Source organism: Ascidia mentula, chromosome 4 (genome assembly GCF_947561715.1).
Source record: "Ascidia mentula chromosome 4, kaAscMent1.1, whole genome shotgun sequence".
Classification (NCBI taxonomy): domain Eukaryota; kingdom Metazoa; phylum Chordata; class Ascidiacea; order Phlebobranchia; family Ascidiidae; genus Ascidia; species Ascidia mentula.
Window position 1 is genome coordinate 4,769,876 of NC_138569.1, and position 24,791 is coordinate 4,794,666.

Genomic DNA, 24,791 nt, shown 5'->3' on the forward strand with positions numbered 1-24,791 from the left:
AGCGAAATGGTTAATTTTTACCTCATCCGAACAACATGATGTATTGCTTTCTGTCCCAGTAGCGCTAGCAGCATACGAGATCGAGAGGTTTTGCATTTAAAGTTAAACTTCGGGTCTTTATATACACAAATTTGATCATTCAATTGTGTGTTTCGTTGGCTATTCGGAGTCACACACAAAGTATTTGTGCACAAAATATTGCTTAGATTGTCCCCTAATTTGCAGGTTAAATAAACTTCAATTATATTATAGTAGGCTAGTTCAAGTACTGTAAAAACTAAGATACAGGAAGCGAGGTCCAGGAACTCAACTACAATGAATCTTGAAAATGTGTTTCAAGCAGAAAAGATTATTAAAAAGCGACTAAAAAAGGTATGAAACTTTGACATGATACATATACAGCTGCCTAACGCACACGCACAGAGTACCATAACTTTTTTGCAACACATTGACATTAAACAATATCCTATTTGCAGGGGGAAATTGAATACTACGTAAAATGGAAAGATTGGTCAATAAGGTGAACCAGGTGCCACATTATCCACAACCCAGATTGGAAAATAAAATTTATATATTTATGGAAATTTATCTACAATCCAAGTAGAAAAAATACCAATATAATAATATACAAAAAACAGTGACTCATCTGCACAGTCAACATTTGCCAAAAAATCTGTACAAACTTTCCAATCTGGCCCACAACCTTTTTTAGAACATTTAGAAACCTTTGTGGTCTTTCTGCAGGCATTGTACATGGGAACCAAGAGAAAACATTTTGGATAGAAGTTTGTTGCAAATGTTTGAGCTAACGTAAGTCCAATTAGGAATATAAATTTTCAGGGTTGATTTTACTAGACATTGTCTTGATGTAGATCAATCATTTTAATGTTCTTACAGTTGTGCAAATTCTGGTATGTCGCTGAATATTTTCAAAACATTTCTGGTACATTTCCTATGTTTTAGGTTGAAAATTATGTTAGAAAAATTTGGAAATACCTTTTATAGTGTTTATATCTATTCTAGGGAGCAAGCAAATAGTATTCCCAAAAAAAGAGGCCGCAAAAGAAAACACAGACCTGTTGTGAGTATTATCAAAATAAAAAATTATAAAATTTGCTAAGAAAAAGAATATAATTTCCTGCAGGAGACACCATCAGCAGACAGCAGTGTGTTAACTGACACTGAAATAGAGGAGAAAACAAGGGACCCAGATGAAGTACATTCACCACAGTCTAGCAATGGCGAAATAAGTGCTGTTATTCCAGCAACTGAAGAAAATGTAAATGTGGTGGAAACATTGAACAATAATGTAATCAGTGCAGATCCGCCTGCCAGTGATGAAAATACTTTAGTTTCAAATGTGTCGACTTCGACACCCAAGTCATCACCATGGGACAAAATTAAAATACCCAAAAAAGTAAAACCGGTGGTTGCACGCAAGCCTTCTATTACCACAACCCCTCCAATCCGAAGACCAGTAGGAAGGCCTCGCAAAATTTCAAATAACCCTAGTCCCACTGTCGTAGCCAGGCGTAAAAGTGAAGATACTGGTGAACCAGCAGAAAAGTCTAGCGAATCTGGAACATCCACATGGAACGAGACAGAGGTTGTGGTCACGGACATAAAAGTGAACTCCAGTGTTGTAACATTTTTAGAATGTGCAACAAGAAATGGACTTCTGTCTTGATACATTAAAGCTTTTGGAACACCATAAAGTCATTTTGTTACATGATGCAATGAGAAACTAAACATAGTTCTTGACTTGTATTAAACATTAAATAAAATGCAGAAATAAAGAAATCTAATTCAATGCTTTTGGGTGAAGAATTTTCCAAGGAAATCTGTTTGTACTGGAGATGTCGCCTCATTTTTGAAAAGGGACGCAACATGGCAGGGTTGTTTCCACATTTTTAATGTTTCTTGTAGATCCATTTGACCCTAAAGTCAAAAATACAATTATTCACCATGGCATATAGTGTTACTTTTATGTTTGACAGAAATGACATTTTTAAACCGTTACATACTCATAATAACATGTTAAAGGTCCGTATACATTAACTAACCTTAATAACAAGCATGTCAATAGCACGAACATCTCGGACGTGAGAATTTTTCATGAATTCGTCTCTAATACGGTTATGCACCTTTTCTACCGTGTATGGCAGTTGAAACTTTTCAACTAAAAACAACAGTTGTTAACAAAAGCATTTGACCTAGTCTTTACCAAACACTTTCGAATACAAAATTAAGGTAAAAAGTCCTACTTTTAAGGTTCAAACTTACTTATTGTTGGGGTAGCACGGTACCACTGCTTATACAGGGTTAAAACTCTTCGCCTTGCTTCAACAGGATTAGCAGACATCACAGGTTTCATTGGAACTCCCTTGAGAGCTTGTGACATTCGACCAGCAGACATTTTTAGTTTATTTTTTTTTTTACATAAAGAACTACCAAACTAAACACAAAGAACAAAAGCTCACTTCAACATAGCCCTGAATGACAAGAGAACTTCATAAGTTTTAGGTGTTTCATGCCAGGGTCGCACAATCTTTGCCCACATGGTAAGAATTACGCAATTTTCAAAATGTTTTGCTTCATAACCATGGCATGTAAAATGGAAACAGAAAATCATGCAAGAGGAACATCTTAGAATGCATGTGCTCAAAATTGTTTTATTGATGTTAATTGCTTAGCTTTTATTTACATACAAATATTTGAATGTATTTGCAAATAAAATTACAAAACCTGTATTGTGGAAATAACTGGTCATCCTTTCGCCTAAAATTAGGAAAAAAATTCTTTACCTATGAGAATACAAGCAGTGAGATTAACTCCTTTATTAGTTATTGCACACTTTAGAGTCAGCATAAAGTTAATAACAAAAAGATTACAATTGATAGCTTTGACACTATATAAAAGCCTTTGGAGGACGTTATAACTTGTTTTATTTGTAAACAATACTATATACGCAAAACATTACGTCAAAATGAACAGGATTAGAAGTCCGTAAAGCACAAGGTTATTCTAAAAGAACATTAAAATAGTCCGACAAAGCTAGGTATTTGTGTTTTTGCCGTCTGCTTGTTACTCAGTTCTAGAACAACGGAATAACACAAGAACACAACAAACAATGCAAATACATTGCGTCGATGGGAAACTACTAATACACCATAACACAGGCAGGTCGCAAACCCTGATCAACAAAAAACTGTAAAATAGAAATCTGTTGGAACTGCAGGTATTAAAAAAGCATCTAGCTGTTATTTTGGTTATAAATTCGAATAAAAATACAACAATTTATTCTAAAATAATGATTACTTGAATATGTATTTAACTTATGCAGATTTGCAACCTGGCTGTGTTATGGTGTATAAGTAGTTTCCCATCGATGCAATGTATTTGCATTCTTCGTTGTTCGAGAACTGAGTAACAAGCAGGTGGCAAAAACACAAATACATAGCTTTGTCGGACTATTTTGATGTTCTTTTGGAATAACCTTGTGCTTTACTGACTTCTGATCCTGTTCATTCTGATTTCTTTTTTTTTCACACCAGGATTTGAACCCAGGATGTCCTGGGCACTAATACCAATCAGGTTTTCTTCTTAGTGTATGGGTCGGGCGCTTGACCAATGCTGCCAATCACCCGCCCTTTTGGTGTATTAGTAGTTAGGTATTTTCCACATACGATGTCCTTTGGCCCCCACCCGTGGATGAATATATTTTTTGATTACGTTAACGTCTTGCCCAGTTGGTCTTGTAGTTTTCTCTCAGTCCAGTAGGCAGTGGCAGAGATCGGGTTTGGCAATCATGCAGACGTTTTTCTTTCGTTTTATTGTTTGTTTTTTAAATCTCTTATCTTTTGATAAAGTTTATAAAGCATAAAAAAACACCGATATGTTTTTCAGCAAACGAAATTCCTAAAACTGCAGTAGACCATGACAATCACATTGCAGAAGCAGGAAAACCCATGTCTGGTGTGTAAATCTCTCTCTTCATGACAAGCAACCATAAAATTGGGCATACATGCTAACTTAGGCAAGCCATTGGCTTGAAAATGGCACGCGGGTTGATTTTGTTCGAAAATGTAAAAATATTTTGTCCCGGATATACGCCTATGGCCTACATGCATCAACTATGCCATATGAAAAATCGGAAATTGTCATTCGGAAAGAACATTAATCAAATATATTGCATTGCCACCAAAAACCCATAAAACCACATCCTATTTGAGCGTTTCCAAGTTCCAAGGCAGTACTATACTATTTTCCTGGTATTTAGCAAAACCGTCAATACCCTTAATTCTAAGTTGGTAAGCAATGTGCGATGTACACAAAGGTGAGTAGGCTATACCTCTTGTATGTAAATCGTTGGTGTAATGTTCACGTAGATCGAATGAGGCAAGTTTGATTCGCTTTGTGTTTGTCCTACCACAAGAATGAAAGTAAAGAAGACGAATCGACGAGCGACTTCCGCCGCACGCTTTATGGCTTTTTTAACTTCACGTGCTATAAGTCATCGCTGGGGTTGGTTCGAAACAATGATATCAAACAATGAGCATTTTGCTGTTTACTTCCTTAAAGCAAAAAAGAGGGAGTTTTTTAAAGGCAAGCAAACAATAGGCCTTAGAAAGTAGCGTCGCCGCCGCCTTTCCATAACCGGGCGAATTTGATGATTGTACTCATTAGAATTTTTGAGGGTTTGTGTTAAGAGGAGATAAACACAGTTTAGTATTTTGGTGCAGTATAATAAGTTTATACAGATATAAAGATATTGGTGGTAAAGATTTATCCTCGATACTTTTTTTCAATGAATATTATATTCAAGGGTGTTTTTCTCAGGAAAACAGATACACGATTTGCTTTTATATACTTTCAAAGCCTGGACATATGCTTCTATCGTTGGTTTTCACCGTTGTGTTCTTGTCAGTTCCTTGTGAGCCAAACAAAGTCAACACAACTACGAAATCTACAGATAATGGTATTTCTTAAAATTATAAGAAGCTTGTTCACATTGTTAATTGCTAAAGCTGATAGGCATAAAAAATTCGGCAGAAGAGTCCTACGTGTTGGGGCTGTTGCCATTCAGTTTAAGTACATTAACCGCATACATTTCAAAATTGTGAATTTGTTTACAATATTCATGGAACATAAAATACTCTTATCATTCTTTGATCCAACGCGCGATGATGTATTTGTTTTTTTATTGCAAGCAAAAAACAACGCTTAATAAACACAAGTGACGTTAGCACAAAGCTAAAGCATAGGATAACTGTTACCTTGCAAAAGAGATGCAATAAGAATTTACTACAAGAAAAACGAAAATCAAAAGTTTCCAATCCCAGCTAAATGTTTAAAAATAAAATATGAAACTGTACCGGTAATAATTAATTTGTTTATGCGTGAATTCATTCGCGTTAAAACAATATTCGACACTGTAAAATACTATAATGGGCCGTCGTGTCTGATCTCTATGGGACTCGTATAGTGCACTTATATCAATTGTCGGCGATTAACATCTTTTTCACTTTGGGGAAATTCCGGAGATGAATTCTTTTTTGCTCATCATTCGAGAAAACACTAATTTATGGTACTGACCTCGCGTCATCAATGGGTCTGACGTCACAATGCTGCAGGTAAAGATGGGCTGAAAATGCATTGACATAGATCGAACTTGTTTGATTAAACGCGTGTAGCGCAGCAGTAACTCCTTTTTTTGGAAAATTTCAAACATAGACAAAGTTGAAATTATCGAGAAACGTATGTATCAAGCACCAGAAACTTTTGTGTAGGCAAAGAAAAACGTCTGGCAATTATCGCGTCTAGCGGTTGCACGGCTGTGACGTGCGCTTTTGCTGGGGTGAAAATGAAACAAGTCACTCAATCAATAAATGTGTTCTCCTAATTCTCTAGGTCGGTTTGGAAGTCCTGCAAATAATATCCAAATTTTAGTGTCCATCTACTGTTACTTTCGATGCTATCAAGACTAAATTGTCATAATGAAAGTGCACACTAAAGCAAAGTAGCTGCCAGATGTGTTAGTTGCCATTAATTCCAAAAGCTTTTTTCTTCATCTAAACATAAGTTTATATTTTGGTGCTTCGTACTTACATTCTTTGACAATTTCTGCTTTGCCTAAACATAAAAATGTTTCTGCAAAAAGGTTATTCGCTGCACTGCATTCATGTTATTGATGAACCTTTTCTATACCAATGCATTTTCAAGCAATTTTTACCTGCAGCATTGTGACATCGGACCCAATGTTGACATGAAACATAAAGCACCGGGTCACAGAGTTTTCGGCAAACTTGATTTACATATGAACCTATGTTACATAGAAGTCTGTGCGAATACTAATGCTATAACTTGGTGTATTGTTTCAATATGACAAAAATAGCTGGTGGTTGCCCTGTTTAAACCCAACTATTAACATTTGTACATAAATTTGTATATTGCACAGACAGATATGTGGATTTTGCCAAAAACTCTGTATCCAAGTGTATTAGTATTTTACCATCAACCAAGCATAACTTGTTGCATGTTTGTACAATTGAATATTATGTACTTGTTTGTTGAAGAAACAGAACACAATTTTATTTGTAAGACATTTTCTTTATCACTTGTATCTGAATATACTTTCACCTTCCAGTATGTCCATCATTGACGACACCTGCTGTGTCGTCGCCACTTCAAGTATCTCCTGGGTGTACGTGCCTAACATCTTCATGCAACGATGGGCAAATATGTGACTTCCATTGCCAGTCAGGTTACACAATAACAGTCAATAACAGAACATGCACAAATGGAGTATGGAGCCCAGAACCACAATGCGTAGGCAAGTGTAGCAAGAATAACTGTAGATTCCCAATATTTTCCCAAAAAATATATAGAAAATGTACTGTTCGGATGGGTTGTCAATTTTAAATGAAAATATTGTCCGAAATATTGCTAAATAAACCTGTGCCAAAATTTAAATTGTTAATGAAGCAATTGCACCATTTTGTTGTTGGTTGGTTGGTGTTGAGGATAAAAAAAATTTGGGGGATATTTGGGCCAGGTTGTCCACCCCATTTTAGTTATTTCAAAATTGCCTACTACTGAAAACCTGCAATTCATAGCAATGATAAGGCTTTATTACAGAACATTATTTATTTAACATTTCAATTATGCTGTAACCATTCAAGTGCACATGTAACTCATTTCCCCCTAAATTTCTAAATTTATCATACTTCATTATTTTTAATTTCTTGTTTTGTTTTCAGCAATCACATGTCCAGCACTGCAGCCAAGCACAAACATGCGACCAGTCTCTTGTGACCCACCCTGTAGTGCTGGTGTTTGTTCGTATAATACAACTTGTTATTTTACTTGCTCCCCTGGTTACAAACTAAGCCCAATAACAACAAGAAGTTCTGTTTGTAAAAGTTCCACATGGACTCGATTACCTCCCCAGTGCACAGGTGGTTTGGCTGCAAGCTTACTGTATTGATATTACAAACATAAAGGTGTTAAAGTTTGTCTGAATGATCATTTACATTTATAAACTTTAACATGGTGGAAGTCCAGTGTAATAAAGGTAGTATGAAAAGTATGAAAAATATAAGTATGAAAAATGTTCAAGAAATCATTTAACCCTTACAGCTATGAGCGAGGTTCAACTGAAGGTTGTTTAAATTTTTTTGTTTAACAGCAATCACATGTCGAGCACTTCAACCAAGCACAAGCAGGCAAATAGTATCTTGCGATTCGAGATGTAATGGTGGTGAATGTGGTTATGGGGCAATGTGCCGGTTTTCATGTTCATCTGGCTACCAACTATCAAGTTCACCAACAAGTTCTCAGTGTGGAAATTCTGGATGGTCTTCATCAGTTTTTCAGTGCACAGGTATTTGGTTTGGTTACAAACTTATAGTCCTAATACGACCAAAAAGTATTCCAGGTGTTTGTCTGAGGCATATCTAAGATTTTCAAACATTGTAAGTTTGGACAAAAAATACCTTGAATATCTGTAGGAAAGAAAAAACGTAAGCTTAAATGACAATCAGACTACATATTGTCAAACAATCACATAACTCTATCTCAGCATCAACAGTTTAGGTGTTGTGTCTAAGTCAAGTGGGATAAGGCGTGAATATTAAAAAATGTATTTTCTATTGCATCAAAATGCATTTTTATTTTAAATTACCTAAATTTCAAGGTTTAGCTAAGTTGTACAATGTTATGTAACTTAATTTGGAAATTATTTGTGTTGCAAACTAGCACTTAAAGGACTAAATCAATGAATCGTAAGTTGCATTGCTCAAGCTGACATATCTTTTGTGAGTGTAATTTTTGCCATTGTCATGACTGACCAATTTTTTGCCCTTATGGCCTGCGCTACCTATGAACAAGACAAAAAATTTGCTTATTGATGACCTGTTTGGTTAAAAATGATTTTTATTTACTCACTTGGTAAATTGCCAAAGGAGCTCATTATGAATTACAACACAAGATGACCTTTTTTGTCATCAAAGCTTGCTGTAACACATTTATCACAGTATGCTTATAAATAAGCACTTTTTAATTTTCCTGAAAGTAAGCAACCCTGCTAATGGTTGTGGATAATGTTCAACTAGACAAATTTTTAATGGATTGTTTTGATTAACAGCTATCACATGTCCAGCACTGCAACGTGGCACTAATATGCAATTAGTTTCTTGCAATCGACAATGTACTTCGACCTCATGCAACTACCACACAAGATGTAAATTTACATGCTCCCCTGGTTACAAACTAAGTTCAACAGCAGGTTCCTGGTGTGTAAGTTCTGGATGGGATAAAAAAGCTCCTCAATGCACAGGTATTTTATTGAGTGCAAACTAACTGACTTAGTTGGAAAAATAAATCTGTTCTAAACTTTTTTGAGCACCATTTTGATTAGTACAGCATTGCTCAATCTGGAAAGAAGGGTTATTAAGGGTTTACAAAGACTTTCATGATAAACCAAAAAGTTTAAACAGGTGTTGTGCAGAAATAAACAGATTTGTTTCAAAAGAGAATCAGTACAATCAAATAATATATATTGATAGTGAAAAAAACATTTAGATTTTGCTTTTTTGCAGGATGTCCAGTACTTCAAAGAAGTACTAATATGCAACCAATCGATTGCAACGCACCATGTAATGATGGTTCATGCACTTATGACACAATATGTTATTTTATTTGCTCCTCTGGTTACAAACTAAGCCCATTCACAACAAGTTCTCGTTGTACAAGATCTGGGTGGACTCAAACAGCTGTCCAGTGCACAGGTATTTTTTACTCCTGCAAACTTACTGTTCTTAGCCTGGTACCTTTACTGTTCTTAGCCTGGTACCCAACAACTGACGGAAACTTCATAATTTAAAGTTTTTCCTGTATATTTAGCTGGCAGGTTTGTGGTAAGTCACCAGATCTACAATGATGAGACCGAATCGGTCAAAAAAGTGGTCCTGTCTGCAGCTCACTTAAACATTATCGGTCGACGGCTGTTTTAGTTATTGCTGCACTAATATTACAAAAAACAAATTACACTCATACTATATTTTTGTGATATACTCATTGAAATAACTTTTACTTTTCCTGTCTGTCTACTGTCTTAGTCTTACATTATTTTAAGTCCAATACCTTTACAGAATGAATTTGGTAGACTCTTGTTTACCTTTGACATGATAAAGCTAGGATTCTATAATTACTATGGATTAGTTACCTTTTATCTACACTAATGTCAACAGTTGCACCTTTTACATTCTGCTTGCATTCAGAAAAGGCTGGTAAGCGGTAAACACTTCCTAATCCTAAATTATAGATATGACTTAATGTAGATTGCAATGGTTTTAATTGAGCAACAGGAACTGAACACAGAAGGTAGAACGACTCTAGTTGCACCTGCATGTTAATTAGATTTTTTGGGGATGTTTTAAACATTGTTTATGGTTGTACTTTTTGCAGCAATTACTTGTTCACGACCTCAAGCAAGCAGATTGGTAGCTGGTTGCCCACAATGCAGTGGCATACAACAATGTCCATTTGGTACCAAGTGTTCATTTTCCTGTTCAAATTCTGACTACATAGTGTTTGGAGCAAAAACTTCAACCTGTGCAGAAAGTGGATGGAGTAATGGAATACCCAGTTGTAGATGTAAGATGTATTTTGTATTGTGGTTGAAAATTAATTTCTGTTTGAAAAAAGATGAGAATGTGTTGAATAACATAAAAGCTAGTTTCTGACTGTTTCCGATGAACGAATTTCTTTAAATTATAATAATTTTATGTAAAGGGTGCCTGATACTAAATAACAGTAGTAAAAAAGAACCCACAGCAAATATATTGTTAGTAGGTTACAAAAGTTAAATATACTGCAATATTTATACCAGTATTTGGATGTGATTTCTATGTTCTTCTACCGATAAAAACAAACCTGTATGAAGCAGTGTATTACCTTTAATGTTTGGTAAAATGTATGAACAATATAAGATGTATGAAATATATGAGAAGGAAAATATGTTTTCTTTTCCCTTTTATTAGTTGTTTAACTTTTAATAAGTTTACTTGATATGTTAGCTGCTGTGTTTTACAACTGGCTTCAGTACACACCGATTATAAAAAAATATTTAACATTTTGTTTGTATAAGAAAATAAGACTTCTTCATCACCCTAAATTCTGTTTTATTAACTTTTATGGACTTTAATTTAAAATCAATGTATGTTGTAGTTTTGTAAATACTCTGACATTTACATTAACTAGCTCTGTGATGTTGCTAAAAACCAAGTTTTGATTTTGTGATGTAACATCAAATCCAGAGTTGTAATTTATGTGGGGATTTCTCGAGCCTGTTTTTTTGAAAAAACTCAGTAAAACGAAAATAATGGCAAATTCTGTTTGTAAATAAATTTTTGTTGCAAGAACTGGATAAAATCATTATGATAACTTTTTTTAGACAACTGGAGAAGACTAACTGCTTATCCATCATGTAAATACTTCATATCACCAAATGAAGTAACACACACAAAAGCTGTCAACTTTTGTGTTCAAAAAAGTGCAAGATTGGCAATTTTATCCTCAAGCAATACATTTTCTAATGTTAAAGACCAGTTAACAGCGTCTTGGTATTTTATTGGTCTTTCCAAAAAAGATGGAATGTGGCAATGGGATGACAACACATTACTACAAGGAAAAACCTCTCTTCCAAATTGTAAGGGTGTAATGTTGTATTCTGACCTATACAGTTTACAACATTTTAAAAGATAAAATTAAAATAATGCTATAAAGTGTTTGAAATATTGGCCTTGAGTCATATTTGATTGTGACTGATAATACTGTGCGAGGGAATCACAAATATATGTATGAAGCAAGTGCATTTACTGATATTGGTTGTGTAGTATGTGACAGTATAATATGTTTGGGTGACTATTTATGTTTCTTCACTAATATAGATAAACCTGCAATTGTTGATGGTGAATGTCAGAATCCAGGGCACTTCACATTCTTTTTGAAGTAACATGCAAGTTTAAAAATTTTGACATCACTTGCTATGTCATGGTGCTGCTCATTGACCCCTGGTTTATCGTATGATATTGTATATTAAAATCCCAACTAATATTAAATTTTAATATTGTATATTAAAATTTATTAATCACATCATATGATATTGCTTATTTAGTTGCTGGTAGAAGTGGACTTACATGTGCTGTGATTTCCAAACAAGTACACAATGACCTTTATGCATATGATTGCACTGGAACAACAGCAAAGTTTGTTTGTGAAAAGAAAGGTAGAATATGACTAATATGGAGCAATGTGTTGTTTTTATAATTTAAAGCTTTGTACTGTTTTACTATGCAGTGACTGGATATTCTAGTTGTACAAATCACCAATGTGCAAATGGTGGGACTTGTCAGCCACTAGGATGCAGTTATACTTGTACTTGTACAAATTACTACTTTGGTCCACGGTGTACTTCAAGTATGTGTGAAAATATGTATTTTTTGTACTGTTTAACAATATGTTGTGTATTTGCTAATGTTTTAACTGTTTTATTCTAATCTGATGCTAAATTTAACTTGTTTTTTTTAAACAATCAACATGCAATCTTTGCTGGTCAACACTTTTAGGAACTTTGACAATTCAAACAAAATCACATGTGAACGTGAAAAAAGGTGAAAGTTTGACAATTAATGTTCGAGTGCTCAATCCATTGACAAAACAAGTAAATTGTCACTTGACAATGGGCTCAACAACCCACAATTGGTCTAAAATGTCACTTACAGACAGAACCTTCAAATATTTGTAAGTCGTAAACTATTACCATCACTTTTGTATTTAAATTACAGTTTTTACAAAAAATGGATTTATACCCTAAAAAAAACTTTTTTCAGAGTATCAAATACTGCTTTGCAAAACAGCACCAGATTTTCAGCCACATGCAGTATTGGTCCTCCAACAAGCATCAGTATAACAGAATATATTGATATTAATGTGCTTGGTGGGTTAAACTTTCATTGAAAAGTTACTCTAGTTAAACACTTTATTTATAAATAACAGAAAATGCCCGTGTGGTGGTTTCAACTGAATCCTTTACTGTTAATCGATTTGATAATATAACAAACTGTGCAGTTGGGTGCACAGGTTATGGAAATCCATTGCCAGAACCTAAATGGGTTTCGTTGCCCATGAGTCGCATTTCCCAAACATTTTTTAAATCTTCAAACAAGGCTTGTTTACATTTTAACCAGGTAAATGCCTGCTATGATTCTTGTGTTCATATTTGTGTTCACATTTTGTGTTTGTGGTTTTTGTTCTAAAATCTTCTATCTGCAACAAAAATGATCTGGCCTCTGTAGGCATTGTCTTTTTTTCAAATCATTTTATGTGTTTTAAGGAAGCAACAAGCCTCTAATTGATGTCAGCAGGTTTATTAGCTTATGGCACATGATGTTTGTAGCATATAAGCAAAATCGATTTTTCTAAAAATCTGCTGACTCAAATCAGAGGCTTGTTGTCTTAATATTTAACATGCAACGAAAATGTTTTCATTTTTGATGTTTTATAACTTTTTGTAGCCACTCTTCCGTGATAGCGGTAAATATAAATGTTCAGCCACTGTAAATGGACAAACCACTACAGCCTCCACCAATATTACTGTGCAAGGTTGGTAACCTTTAAGGTTTTTATAGAGTGTGTTGTGAGATTTTAAATATCAAGTCATTTTTGCTATCTTAGTTTAAAGTATTGTGCATTATTGTCACAGAAATAAGCTTATATATTGTCATTGGACAATTTATAATCTCACAAGTTTTGGCAAAAAAGGGTACCCAATTAATGTCTACTGACAACTATTTTCATTCCAGGACGTTCCGAATCAGTATGGAATGCCAATACAAATATCATTACAATTAAAAATTTTGCAACATTTTCTTGCAAGTTTAATGGTGGGCCCAAACCCTCAGTGGTTTGGAAATTTTCAAATAGCACAAATTTACCCCAAACAAGTCAATACCAGGTACTATTGGATGTTTTGTATGTTGTGTGTTCATCCTTGCAACACTTTTTCTGTTTACAGAGTGTGACGTATTCAAATCACAGTTACCAAACAACTGCAGTTCTTACGGTTTATGGAACATTGTGCCAGGATATGGTTCAACAAAAATTTCAATGTCATGCGACTAATTCCATCGATCCATCTCCAGTACTGAGTCAGGTGTACACCATAACAAAACGTATGTGTTTATAATACGTATGTGGTATTAGTTTCCACTACCAATGAACAAAATGTGTTTCAGAAACATATTTGTTTGGAAGACAGTATACAACATGTACTGGTGCAACATCTTTTTGTGATAGTTATGGTTTGTCTCTGTCGATTGTTCAAAACGAAGCAGAACTTGTGAAGATCAAAAATAGTAAGTCTGCCCACTTTCAATTGTAAGCGCACTTGTTTGAAACGTTTTTGTTTAGAGTTTAATTTGAATACATGGTTTTGGATTTCTTCTTCTTCCCCATGGAAGAAAAGTGCAGCAACAAGCTCATGTACGCTTGTTGACTATTCCACTTCAAGATTTTTGCTGTCCAGTTCCTCCTCTGGAAGACCACTTTGCTCAGGTACCTTCGTGTATATTCCACAATATCCAATTTTTCAAATGAATATACTTGTTGAAGACCAAACCTTTTCACCAAAATAACTTCATTATGTTTTTTTCCCTGTTAATATTAATTTGCAAATCTAAATTATCGTTCCAAATTCAATCGTGTGTTTTTATTGGAAACTTACGTACGTTGCAACACACAGATACACTGCTTGTTAGCTCTTGAATTATTTTGTAGTACACTGAAACAATTAAAAAGCAAGTTTTGTAGTACCGACTGCACCAACTTCCGTGGCAAGTGTGAATGGAGATGATTGTGATGGTTCAAAGATTCACATCAGTTGGAAGTTTGATCGCGGATCAACTTCGTTTCCTCACAAAGTTTTTTACAACAACCAATCAAAGTTAGTTGACAACTATTTTAAAAGCCGTAGCTGAGCGTTAGTCGAACATATTGGCGCACACAGTTTCTGTGTGTACCCTGACACGTCATCATCTTATACTGTGTCTGCTTTCTGCATCGCCAAGATCGAGAGAACGGAGAAAAAACTCTTGACAGTTGGGGTGGAAGGTATCATGTATATTGACTGAATTCATGAAGGCTAACATTACGCTTCTTTGCCCTCCTTTAAACCACACGAGATCATTTATATACGTAAACAACTCGAAGTGGAAATGTCCTACAGTAGACCTGATTGTTGCGTCATTTCTTGACTGTAGTTATCCTTTTTAGGGTGTGGCATTAAAGTGTTGTCCAATTTAACAATAACACAAAAAGTGCAAAAATGTGCATGAGCCAACATCGTCTATCTTTCAAAATGTGTAACAACCCACGAGTTTGCTACCACATGCTACCAAAATTTTCAGGTCGTTTGCAACGTACTTTGCCATGTAAACGTTTCAACAAAGAATTTAATATCAAACTGTTCACTGGCCAACTTGTGTCTCGTTTAATGAAGATTTACAAGGTATTATCATTTTTAGAGTCGTTCCATCGGGAGAAAACAAAACAACAATCTCTAATCTTGAATCGGGAAAAGTTTATCAAATTGCGGTAGATAAAATATTCCACTGTAAGCCTCACCCCAGGTACGAAGATTATGTCGCATTTTACAGGTGATGCCACTGTACGAGGGTTGCCAGCGTTCCAAACCGAACCAGTTTCATTCAGTGACTCCACTTCTTATCACCCTGCAGCCTCCCAAACCGAGTATTGTTATTAAGAATGGAAATTGCAGGGTTAAATGGCCTGATTACGTCACAGACCCAAACGTCGCTTCCTTTGAGGTTTGTGCTATAGTGTATAAATTTGAAACAACCGTTTTTTAGTGGGAACTTTTTCTTCAAGTCTCGGCTGTTGGTTTAACTTCATGGATTGCATGCCATCTCATTTTGTTAGATTATTTAAGAATCTTGATAGCAAAAAACATTTATTAATCCAAATTTTATTGAGTAGTATTTTTGTGCTATATACAGATTACGTACACTGAGGCACTCCGAAAAAAGCGGCCATCTTTTACTCCAACCTTAAAAACATCAATCATATCCAACATTAATGCGAGTACGTCACTGTACTACATCCAGAACCTGGCTCCTAACACTAAATATCTAGTGAAAGTTGCTGCAGTGCCCTTGAACAAGTGTACGGGAATTGTGCCAGCCGTGATTTCAAACGCCAATGGAAGCTGTGTTACAAACGTTGCAGGTTGTACTGCAATGACTGTTTTGAAAACTATGCAAACTTTCAGTTTATATACCAACACAAATGTTTAATGTTTTATAAGAACTTCTTGTCATTTTTCCAGTAGGTTGGAAATTATACATTATTATCTGTTTTACATTATTATCATTATTATCTATTTATATCTGCATATTATGAGAAATTCCCATTTGCTTTTTCTAATTCCTAATTATCTCCTATCTTAAATCTGCTACTTTTATCAATTTTCATCGATATAATTTAATCAGTAATTTTAAATGTATGAACTTTGGTGTTTGTCTTGAATTTGGCGTTGATTCAGGTTTGTGAACTATGCTACATTTAAAGGGTTACGCTAAAACCTCGTTAAAACGCCTGTGTCAGTCGGATGTTTTTATGTCACTATTACTTTACAGGACCATCTTCTGTGTCGTTACCACCCGCCCCAGCAACCTTAACAAACGGAGCGAAATTTCGGTTGCCTTCAGTCAGTGAAAGAAACGGACCAATAAGGTAACAATATGCAACGGAATTTAAGCCGTCTTGCACTTGACATAATGTGTTGTGATTCCGATCAACTGATTTGAAGAAATTGGAACATTGATTTTTATAACTGCACAAACCCAGAGTTGCGCTTTTCCAGCAATCTGGACAACGCATATTTGTTAATGTTGACAGACACATAATAGTGAACATTAGTTATAACATATTTTTAGTTATAGTATTGTTATAATACATTGCCAAGATACATGATAATCAACGTACGGGAGGTAAATAATCCTATTGTTGTTGTTTTAAGCTGCATCTTGCTGGTGATATTAAAGGTCATAAACGGGTCGGGAAACAGTTCAGCGCTTAATATAACCGAACTGAAACAAGGCAACGAAGCTGTGCAAGACGGCCAACACTACATTGCTGCTGCTATTAGGTGGTGCAAAATCTAGCTTAAATGTTTTTTGTGGAGTAACTGTTATCAAAGATATCAGAAAAAATTAACACCAAACATTTTTAAAACATTTGAAAACAAATTTGTTCGCTGCTTTAAATAGTTTATACCCAGAACCGAAATTATCACACGGTGATAAACAACCGAAAAAACATGAAAAAGTGTAATATTTCTAATATATAACAATAAACCAATGTCCATGTGTACCAGTATTTTTCTAAGTCATCAAAAAGTGTTTTGTGCAATATTTCGGACCATTACGTTTACCAACACCTTTGATCTTATCCTTACAAATATTCAGGTTTGGAAACGCCAGTGACGTCACAATAGGCGACGGTTCTACGTCATGTTGTGATCCTCAAAAGGTTTTGTCACTCGGCGGTTGCACGAACCAAACGCGGAATCGTAGGAACGTCGGTCCCGCGGTAATCGTAGGAATGAACCGTCCCTTGCAAGCAGGCTCTAAGTACCAGTATTACGTTATTACTTCCAACCCAGGAAGATACGAACCCATCTACACACCAAGTCCCTTATCCCAACCCGTTATAGGTGAGTCGCGTTTGTCCTATGTTTACAACGCCGTATAAGGCTCGTGAATAACTTTCTTGCTGTTGCAATATATAAAATCGACATGCACAACATACAATTTTTCTTGAAAAATTAATGTAGAATATTCTTTACGACGAAACCTCGCGTGTTGAGCCAACACAAGTTGCAAATGTGTTTTACCGTAACACAATTTAATCATATGTGTACATCGGCAAATGTCTATGCCATGTATGTAAATTTTATACGAAACATTCTTGTCCACCCAAAGCGTGCCAACGCATGGCTTTCGTCACCTCGCATGCACTATCAAACGAAATTGTAGCCTCGTTGCCATTGGAGAAATTCAGGCTATGTTCGTTTATTTTGGTTCAGCCTCCTCATCTCCGTCTCCCCCTCAGCCAACATCCAACGCAGGCCTCTACGCTGGTATGGCGATCTTGGTTCTCGTTTTTATTGCCGTTGTTGTTGTTGCCGTCGTCTACCGAAGGTGGGGTTTTAGAATCTATCGTACATTACCTTTTTTGGGGCAAACAGCGAGGATTTGCTGTTTTTAAAACACTGGTAGTTTAAAAACATATAGAACCGCGTCATATCATCATTTCCAACTTTTTTTTTTCTTTTTTAAATTAAAATATTTCTTATCTGCTACTGACCAGCTCAAATCTGCTACCAGCATTTTTTCCAACTCTTGGCATTTTCATTAAGTAATTTTAATTGCATGTATTTTGATATTTGTCTTGAAGTTGGCTTTGATTTAGGTGTGGTAGAATAAATCTAAGTCTGTATTTTATGAAAAGCGGGCACTTTTAGATGAGAAATCAAAGCTTGTGTTTCGACCAAAGTCCAAAATAATCAGATTTCTATTTTCTGAGACATAATTCGTGAAAAACGGCACAAATCTTACCCTGACTCTACATTCTAGGCCGATTCAACGACGTATGCGCTCCAGCAGGAAGGCGAAACCGCCCAGGAACGGGCAGCCTATGCGGCCCATGCAACGAGGAAGTGCTAACGAAGGTAAAAATAGAATGCTTTGTCTCAAACTTGCCCACAAGCATTGTGTTGGGTAGTTTTCGGTCTGCGCCAGGGTCTCTTAAACTGAGTTTCACTAAAAGTTTTGCGTGTTGTTTAAATATAAAAATGAAAAGAGATTAATGGGACAACTGAAACTATGACTGCAATCAGCTTTCACTGAATGAAACTACAAACAACGTTCGAAACCCAAAGTTGAGGATGTGTGACTATGGGTGTGCTCATCGGGCGCCCAGACCTTATTCACCCAATATAGACACATGCTTCGCGTTAAATGCTGTTGTAGCTTTATTTAAAACTGACAAATTTTATGATGCAAAGAACCATGCGGTGGTAATTGGGAAACTTAATTTCATTTAAGTAACCTCCGAGTAAATTTTTTCTGAGGCAACTGCATGGTCTTGAAACGTTACGTTTCTTAAATAACTAAAGTAATAATCTGTATGCCTGGTCTAAAAGCCAACCCACGACCATAATCACTAGCTGCACTGGTGAGACTTTTTGGGTCGAATCAGTGTGCACACCTTCCTTCAGCTCTCATTGATTATTATGGCTCTTTTGCACATACTTAAAATTGTTGTTCGATCAGAGGCAACATTTTATTCTTTCAAATTTGTCGCAAGGCCAGGAGTAGGGAACACTGCAGTTGCGAAGCAAATTTTGCCACAACCGTGTGCGCCGAAAAAATCCATCCGGGACATGACGAATAGGCAAAAAGATTACAAATTTTCCGCTCTTTACGTGGGTCATTTTGAGCATACAACATTTCGGCCTAAAATAAATGCCAGTAGCCGTTGTCTCATTTAGGAAGCATTTTTTTATGATAGATTCGTTTGAAAGCGAGAGTGGAGAGGACGACCATGATCTATCTGTTGAAGATCTCGGCCAGTTTTCAATTAACGAAGGCTCGCTGCTGGCTGTTTACAAAGACCACAGGGCGAATGATGATCGTTTGTTCAGACGTGAATTCAAAGTAGGTCTTCGGCGGTAATACAGCAATGGGAAAATATGCTTGTTTTGTTGCGTTGTTAAATATAGCTAAATACCAATATGTTCTGTTATGTGTGCTAGAACTCGTAAATACTTATGAACCCGCGTTAGTCCAGCTCATGGAATTGTAATATTTTGCAAAACGGTCGGCAATTACGTTGTCAAATTTTGCAAAAGCATTTTTTTGTTGCATCGTTGGAGAAACTTTCTGAAACCTGCAGCGTTTCTTGTCTATTGTTTCACTTATTTCTCAAAGGTGAAGTGTTCCTTTGTCTATTGTTTTACCTTCAGGAAATGATGCCAGGGTTGGTGAGTAAAGCGCGCATCGACACCGAATATGGAAAACGTGCCCAGCCTCACGGAAAGAACCGATTCAAGAATATTCTTCCTAGTAAGTTCGATACCTTTCGTTTTGGCATTCATCGTGGTGACTCAGGTTTGGCTTGTGAAACCTTAGTCTTGCGTTAACACATCGCTTCCTTCTGCACTGTATGAAATTCGCGATCGGTTTTAGGCTTTTGTCGATGCATTGCATCACTCTGTAGAAAACCCATGCGTTTAATGGCATACGGCATTAAGGACATTACAAACCATCTAAACCAGTGTTGCTCAACCGCGGGTAAAGCTCCAGTCCGCGTTAGTTGTTTTACCGGTTCTATTCATTAAAAAACGTTTCGGTAAGAACTTATTCCATCATCAGTTGAAAATGACGCGGTTGGTCAATGTATTCAACAGTATGAGCCAGTTTCTTTATTCTCAGAATGTTGACAAAATCATGCAAAGTTTAATTGCGTACGACGACATTTCAGACATGACAAACCCTTTAAACAACACCGAGGCTTTTTTCGGTACCTGACGTAGAAGGCAATGTAAAATGATGCAAATTTCAACCACGTAATGTCGATGATTGGGTTGTCTGTAGCAAGTGTGTCAGCGCATATGTAAAATAATTCCCAAATATAGTCTGACTAGCCCGTGCTTATGTTGTTCAACAGTTTTATTTGTAGAAATATATCGTATTTATTTCTGTTTAAAATGAACAGACTTTAAACAATCTTCCTTTTTCCTACAAAGGCGACAATGCAAGAGTTGTCCTGCGAAAAATTGGCTCCCAGGAAATATCCGATTACATCAACGCTTCTTATATAGACGTAAGACTTGTGACATGACCCCCACAATGACCTCGCGTAACCCTGATCACGCCATTTTCGCAGGGTTATTCGCGGCCGAAAAAGTTCATCGCTACGCAAGGTCCGTTGCCTGCGACCTGCAGCGACTTCTGGCGGATGGTGACGGAAAATAACTGCAGTGTGATAGTGATGCTTACCCAGCTTGAAGAAAGATACAAGGTAACTACCGTGAACACAGGACCAATTTATGTTCTCGCATGCCGTCGCTTACTTGCTAATCTCAGCTGCCATATTTCCACCATAAGGCACACTAGCGTCAAAGCCAATGCATTGCAAGAACACTGAATTAAAGCCACTGTTTATATGGTGTTTTTTGGTACCTCAGTCGGATAGAGCATTGATCGGTGCACACAAGGTCGTGAGTTGAAACCTCACTGGCAGCTATATTTTTCGTATCTCGCGCTTCCTTGATGTAGCTTGGATGTCCTTGTCTGCGATGCCATTTTATTTTGATTTAACTGGCAGACTTATTTTTTAATATCCTGCAACAAAACAGTTTTACCGTAACTTTTTACTGAAGAAAAAATGCCACAAGTACTGGGCTGACGTGGGCGCAGAGGAGAATTACGGAGACTTTGGCGTGACGACAACCAACGAGTCCATCTGTGGTGACGTCATATGCAGAATCATTCAAGTCACCGTGCCACGTTTACGGGTAACTTTTGGAAAATATCACAATAGAACAGACCGTGGCTTTCAAACCTCTTTATTTCGCAACCCCAGTAAAACAAATTTTTGTGCGACCATTGAACCCTATAAATATGAATGATCGTTACAACAGCCATGTAACAGAAAACACATTCATGCAACAACTAAGTGGAACGAGTATAATGTTCAAATTTCGCAGAACCCGATGAAGATCAGACAGTTTCAGTACCTGGGTTGGCCCGACCACGGCATTCCCCACACTACCTCTGCCATATTCCGTCTTCATAAGCTAGCGGTGGAAGCCCAGACTGGAAACAATGCACCGATGGTCGTTCACTGCAGGTACGAAACAATGTATAGATTGTATAGCTACCGACTCAATTTGCTATCTGTAAAAGTACACGATATGGCGAATGATTTCTATTTAAATGTTTGTTATTGCGCCTAATTGTTAGTGCTAATAACAATGGAGCATTACCCATCATGTAAAATAAAGAACCGTATACTGTGTGTCCCTTGGCGCTAAAACAAGAAAAACTTGAAACCAACGCAGTAACATGGACTGCGACAGCGCAATGACTATTTCGGTTTTTATTTCAGTGCCGGTGTGGGTCGTACCGGGACCTTCATAGCTTTAGATATTCTAGGCGAGCAACTTCAAGCCGAGGGAAGGATCAACGTCATGGAAACCGTTTACAACATGAGACTTAACAGATGTGACATGGTTCAGACCTTGGTAAGTTGCCGCCAAAATTCAGGACAGTTGGTTACTGTTCGCTGCGGCTCGGTTAAGTAGCATATACCGCGGTACAGCATCACATTTTCAATTTACACATTACCGCTATACAGGCTCAATATGTGCTGATCCACAAGCTGATTGTGGAGTTACAGGCAATGGGGGATACTGATGTGGACGCATCCCAATTTCCTGAACACTATAAACAACTGAAGAGGTTAGTTTGTATTGCGTAAATTCCTCGTACAAATGTAACCTCCATACCGCCACCTAGGGTCGACCGATCTACCCGCGTCTTAAAACTGAGTTGCCAGTTTGACGTCATCCAATCGATTCCACCTTCCCTGAGCGAAACGAAAGTTGGACGGAAACCGATCAACCAATCTTTCAACTCCGACCCCAAAATTCTGCCTTGTGAGACATGTCTTTTTGCAGTTGGCTTTATTCCTTGCATCAATGTGATGATAATTTATTGTAAAAAAATCTTTTTTTTTCAGACGACCACAGTCTGGCGTTTGTTGGAATGCTCACCACCGACAAGGAAATCCCATACTTAAACGGTTCAAGTGTAGCGGTAAGTTGACAATTCGATTTAAAGTGCTGTATACGTATTGGTGGCAGTAGGGATACTGGCAATAATTAAGTTTGCATATTTACGGTTTGAAGCATCTACTTTTGAAAAAAAAACGGTGAAGCAAAATTTATTGAGCCGTAAAAATGTTTCTCCTTTAGGTGCCATTTCAGGAAAACTTTACCTGTAGGCACTTTGGCCACAGCAAATAACTTGCCGAAATTACTCTACTTACTTTCTCTTCAAGGCTTACAACAACGGGTTTTACTACTTGGTGGCTCAAAATCCCCCGCAATGCAACCATAACAGTTTCTGGAGGTGTGTGTTCGACAACCACATCCGATGTATCGTCATGCTTGACCAGGTAATTCATATTAACGTCCATTACAACATGTTACAGAGTTACACTGTTTAAACTGGTTACTTCCTAACTGAAATAATTGTTGTTTGGTGTATAAGTTTGTTTAGTCGTGCTAAGTTCGTCAATCCCTTTTTGCTGGTCTGTCAGGCTTGTAATATTAAGTACTACGTGCCAAACCTTTGAAACTGTTTTCCGCTAGGAGTCGTCGTGCAGCCCGTATTGGCCCGATAGAGAAAATGTTGCCCGATTTCCAGAATTCCAAGTCACCACAACCGGGTCAACTAAGTTCAACGGTTACTTTGAGAGGGATTTGAACGTGAAGAGAATTAAGCAATCGGTATATGAGGAAGACTGTTTAATGTGAAGCAAATCATTCTTCTTGAGATAATTATTTGACTAGATTCTATGTACGGGGATATGAAAGCGCCACGATTAGGTCGCATTGAGTTTTTCTCCAAAAATATGTTTTCTACCCACGTATAAGTCATGCTAATTCATGTTTTACACCCTAAATTCATAAACCCTTCGCTACCATTTGTATTTAACAGTCGCCTTTCCGGGTGAAGCAGTTCGTGTTGAACAGTTGGAGATCTGCCAGCGTGCCACCCGATCCCCCCGTCCTTCTGGAGGTGATAGAGAAAGTGAGGAGTTACCAAACCGACGCAGTCGAAGAACGAGGAAAGAAGTTTATCTCCCTCGTCCATTGCAGGTTGGTAAAATATTGATAATTTATGCAGTGCGTGGTATATTCTAATTCTAAAAGTTTAATGCGAGACTACCATCATGCCAAACTTAATTGAGTCGGTGTCAGTGACGCATTTCATGATAGCAATTTTGGGGTCCTGCTATGGCACGTGTAAAAATTCTCGCCACAAGTCGAATCTTAAATACCTTGTTCATTTTATTAGCGACGGATCGAGTCGCAAATTACCAAGGAGCCTTTTATCAATTATGTCAGGAGGATGACCTTTTTTGTCGTCAAAAACTGCTTAATACCTTAACCACACCATGCTATATAACTATATATCTTCATTAGGGACGGATCGAGTCGCACAGGAGTTTTCTGCGCCGTCGCCAACTCTCTCGAACGGCTGAGAAGTGAGAACAGAGTGGATGTGATGAGAGAAGTGAAAGACCTCCGCGATTGTCGCACTGGAATGGTTGGAGACGTCAACTTGTTCGATTACTGCTATCAAGTTGTTCTGGAGTACATTCAGTCGTTTGACCTTTACGGAAATTTCAAGTGATTTTGCGTTGATTCTGACCATATGTACTATACCTATAAGGTATTAGGCCAAAGTGGCTGAAAGTATTTTATATATTTTCCCAACCGTGGACCACAGTATGCTGTCTTTTTTTATTTCTTCAACAACTTTCACATACATACCCTGTTTTTTGTGTTGTGCCTTTTACTTACTGTGCATTTGTACAAAACACTGTTGCCATCATAACCCTTAGACTTGAGAAGACCCTTTGTGTTTAATTGCCTGCTCGCTAAAATGGGTTACATATGATCGACCAAACCCTAACCTTTTCAATCGAACTTGCTGTATTATTCCCAAAGTTAGTTTTCTGATGAGTCATACTTCTTTTCTTGCCATCGTCTGATGTACAATGTATTTTTATCCTATACTGTCGCTGTTTTCTCGCATGTGCAAAGTAGGTTTGAAATACGTGCAATACTTGTGTGTAAATTATTGACAAACACTAAGCTACAGGGATTCTCTTACTGCCATTTGTGTGTTTGTTCCAGCTGTTATAAATTCTACGCTCATGATAGTTTAAACCTTTCAATTTGAAAAATGTCAAAAAAATTTCACTAATCTTGTGGTTTCAAAGCTTGACAACATTATCACCACCAGCGCAATCACTGTATACAGTTTTTCCGTAAATCGCTGCATTGTTCATCTTTCCATTGAATTGTCGGTATCCGGTTATTGTGTATTAGTGGTTTTTAATGAAAGGAAAAT

At 36.8% G+C, this 24,791-nt stretch overlaps 3 protein-coding genes across 6 annotated transcripts; 2 read left to right on the forward strand and 1 right to left on the reverse strand.

Annotated features, from left to right (window-relative positions):
- Positions 1-124: 124 nt before the first annotated feature.
- LOC145898573 (uncharacterized) lies at positions 125-1,819 on the forward strand. Of its 2 annotated transcripts, XM_082987078.1 has the most exons (5): positions 125-372; positions 477-520; positions 745-810; positions 1,024-1,081; positions 1,145-1,819. In XM_082987078.1, exons 1-5 carry the CDS (start codon positions 316-318, stop codon positions 1,685-1,687), a joined length of 768 nt encoding a protein of 255 aa, XP_082843204.1. In that variant the 5' UTR covers positions 125-315; the 3' UTR covers positions 1,688-1,819. The 2 variants fall into 2 exon arrangements, with proteins under 2 accessions (XP_082843204.1, XP_082843205.1); XM_082987079.1 differs by lacking the exon at positions 125-372 and having other exon boundaries at positions 477-529.
- LOC145898574 (NADH dehydrogenase [ubiquinone] 1 alpha subcomplex subunit 6-like) lies at positions 1,750-2,488 on the reverse strand. The gene is made up of 3 exons (XM_082987080.1): positions 2,284-2,488; positions 2,064-2,179; positions 1,750-1,938 (listed from the first exon to the last, which is right to left on the reverse strand). The coding sequence occupies exons 1-3, from the start codon at positions 2,414-2,416 to the stop codon at positions 1,807-1,809; spliced, it is 381 nt and encodes a 126-aa protein (XP_082843206.1). The 5' UTR covers positions 2,417-2,488; the 3' UTR covers positions 1,750-1,806.
- Positions 2,489-4,843: 2,355 nt separating this feature from the next.
- LOC145897000 (uncharacterized) lies at positions 4,844-24,791 on the forward strand. 3 transcript variants are annotated; one of them, XM_082985147.1, is made up of 41 exons: positions 4,844-4,978; positions 6,647-6,832; positions 7,260-7,457; positions 7,688-7,882; positions 8,645-8,836; positions 9,099-9,287; positions 9,967-10,155; positions 10,955-11,209; positions 11,678-11,788; positions 11,860-11,979; positions 12,129-12,303; positions 12,393-12,499; positions 12,559-12,749; positions 13,077-13,164; positions 13,365-13,516; positions 13,577-13,733; positions 13,797-13,916; positions 13,972-14,115; positions 14,371-14,503; positions 15,084-15,153; positions 15,216-15,386; positions 15,576-15,804; positions 16,215-16,311; positions 16,598-16,729; positions 17,046-17,293; positions 17,666-17,780; positions 18,216-18,310; positions 19,153-19,298; positions 19,607-19,706; positions 20,390-20,466; positions 20,530-20,664; positions 21,026-21,160; positions 21,353-21,495; positions 21,754-21,889; positions 22,003-22,106; positions 22,164-22,303; positions 22,387-22,463; positions 22,708-22,824; positions 23,021-23,158; positions 23,370-23,530; positions 23,858-24,791. In XM_082985147.1, exons 1-41 carry the CDS (start codon positions 4,888-4,890, stop codon positions 24,066-24,068), a joined length of 5,970 nt encoding a protein of 1,989 aa, XP_082841273.1. In that variant the 5' UTR covers positions 4,844-4,887; the 3' UTR covers positions 24,069-24,791. The 3 variants fall into 3 exon arrangements, with proteins under 3 accessions (XP_082841273.1, XP_082841274.1, XP_082841275.1); XM_082985148.1 differs by having other exon boundaries at positions 16,598-16,726; XM_082985149.1 differs by lacking the exon at positions 4,844-4,978 and adding an exon at positions 5,548-5,633.

Coding starts and splice junctions, on each gene's coding strand:
- LOC145897000 (XM_082985147.1), top strand. CDS start 4,888: ATGCTTCTATCGTTGGTTTTCACCGTTGTGTTCTTGTCAGTTCCTTGT. Junction 15,154..15,215: donor GAAAAGTTTATCAAATTGCG/GTAGATAAAATA, acceptor CGCATTTTACAG/GTGATGCCACTGTACGAGGG. Junction 16,312..16,597: donor GAAAGAAACGGACCAATAAG/GTAACAATATGC, acceptor TGTTGTTTTAAG/CTGCATCTTGCTGGTGATAT.
- LOC145898574 (XM_082987080.1), bottom strand. CDS start 2,416: ATGTCTGCTGGTCGAATGTCACAAGCTCTCAAGGGAGTTCCAATGAAA. Junction 2,180..2,283: donor CCGTGCTACCCCAACAATAA/GTAAGTTTGAAC, acceptor TGTTGTTTTTAG/TTGAAAAGTTTCAACTGCCA. Junction 1,939..2,063: donor TTGACATGCTTGTTATTAAG/GTTAGTTAATGT, acceptor TTTTGACTTTAG/GGTCAAATGGATCTACAAGA.
- LOC145898573 (XM_082987078.1), top strand. CDS start 316: ATGAATCTTGAAAATGTGTTTCAAGCAGAAAAGATTATTAAAAAGCGA. Junction 521..744: donor TGGAAAGATTGGTCAATAAG/GTGAACCAGGTG, acceptor GTCTTTCTGCAG/GCATTGTACATGGGAACCAA. Junction 811..1,023: donor TTGCAAATGTTTGAGCTAAC/GTAAGTCCAATT, acceptor TATCTATTCTAG/GGAGCAAGCAAATAGTATTC.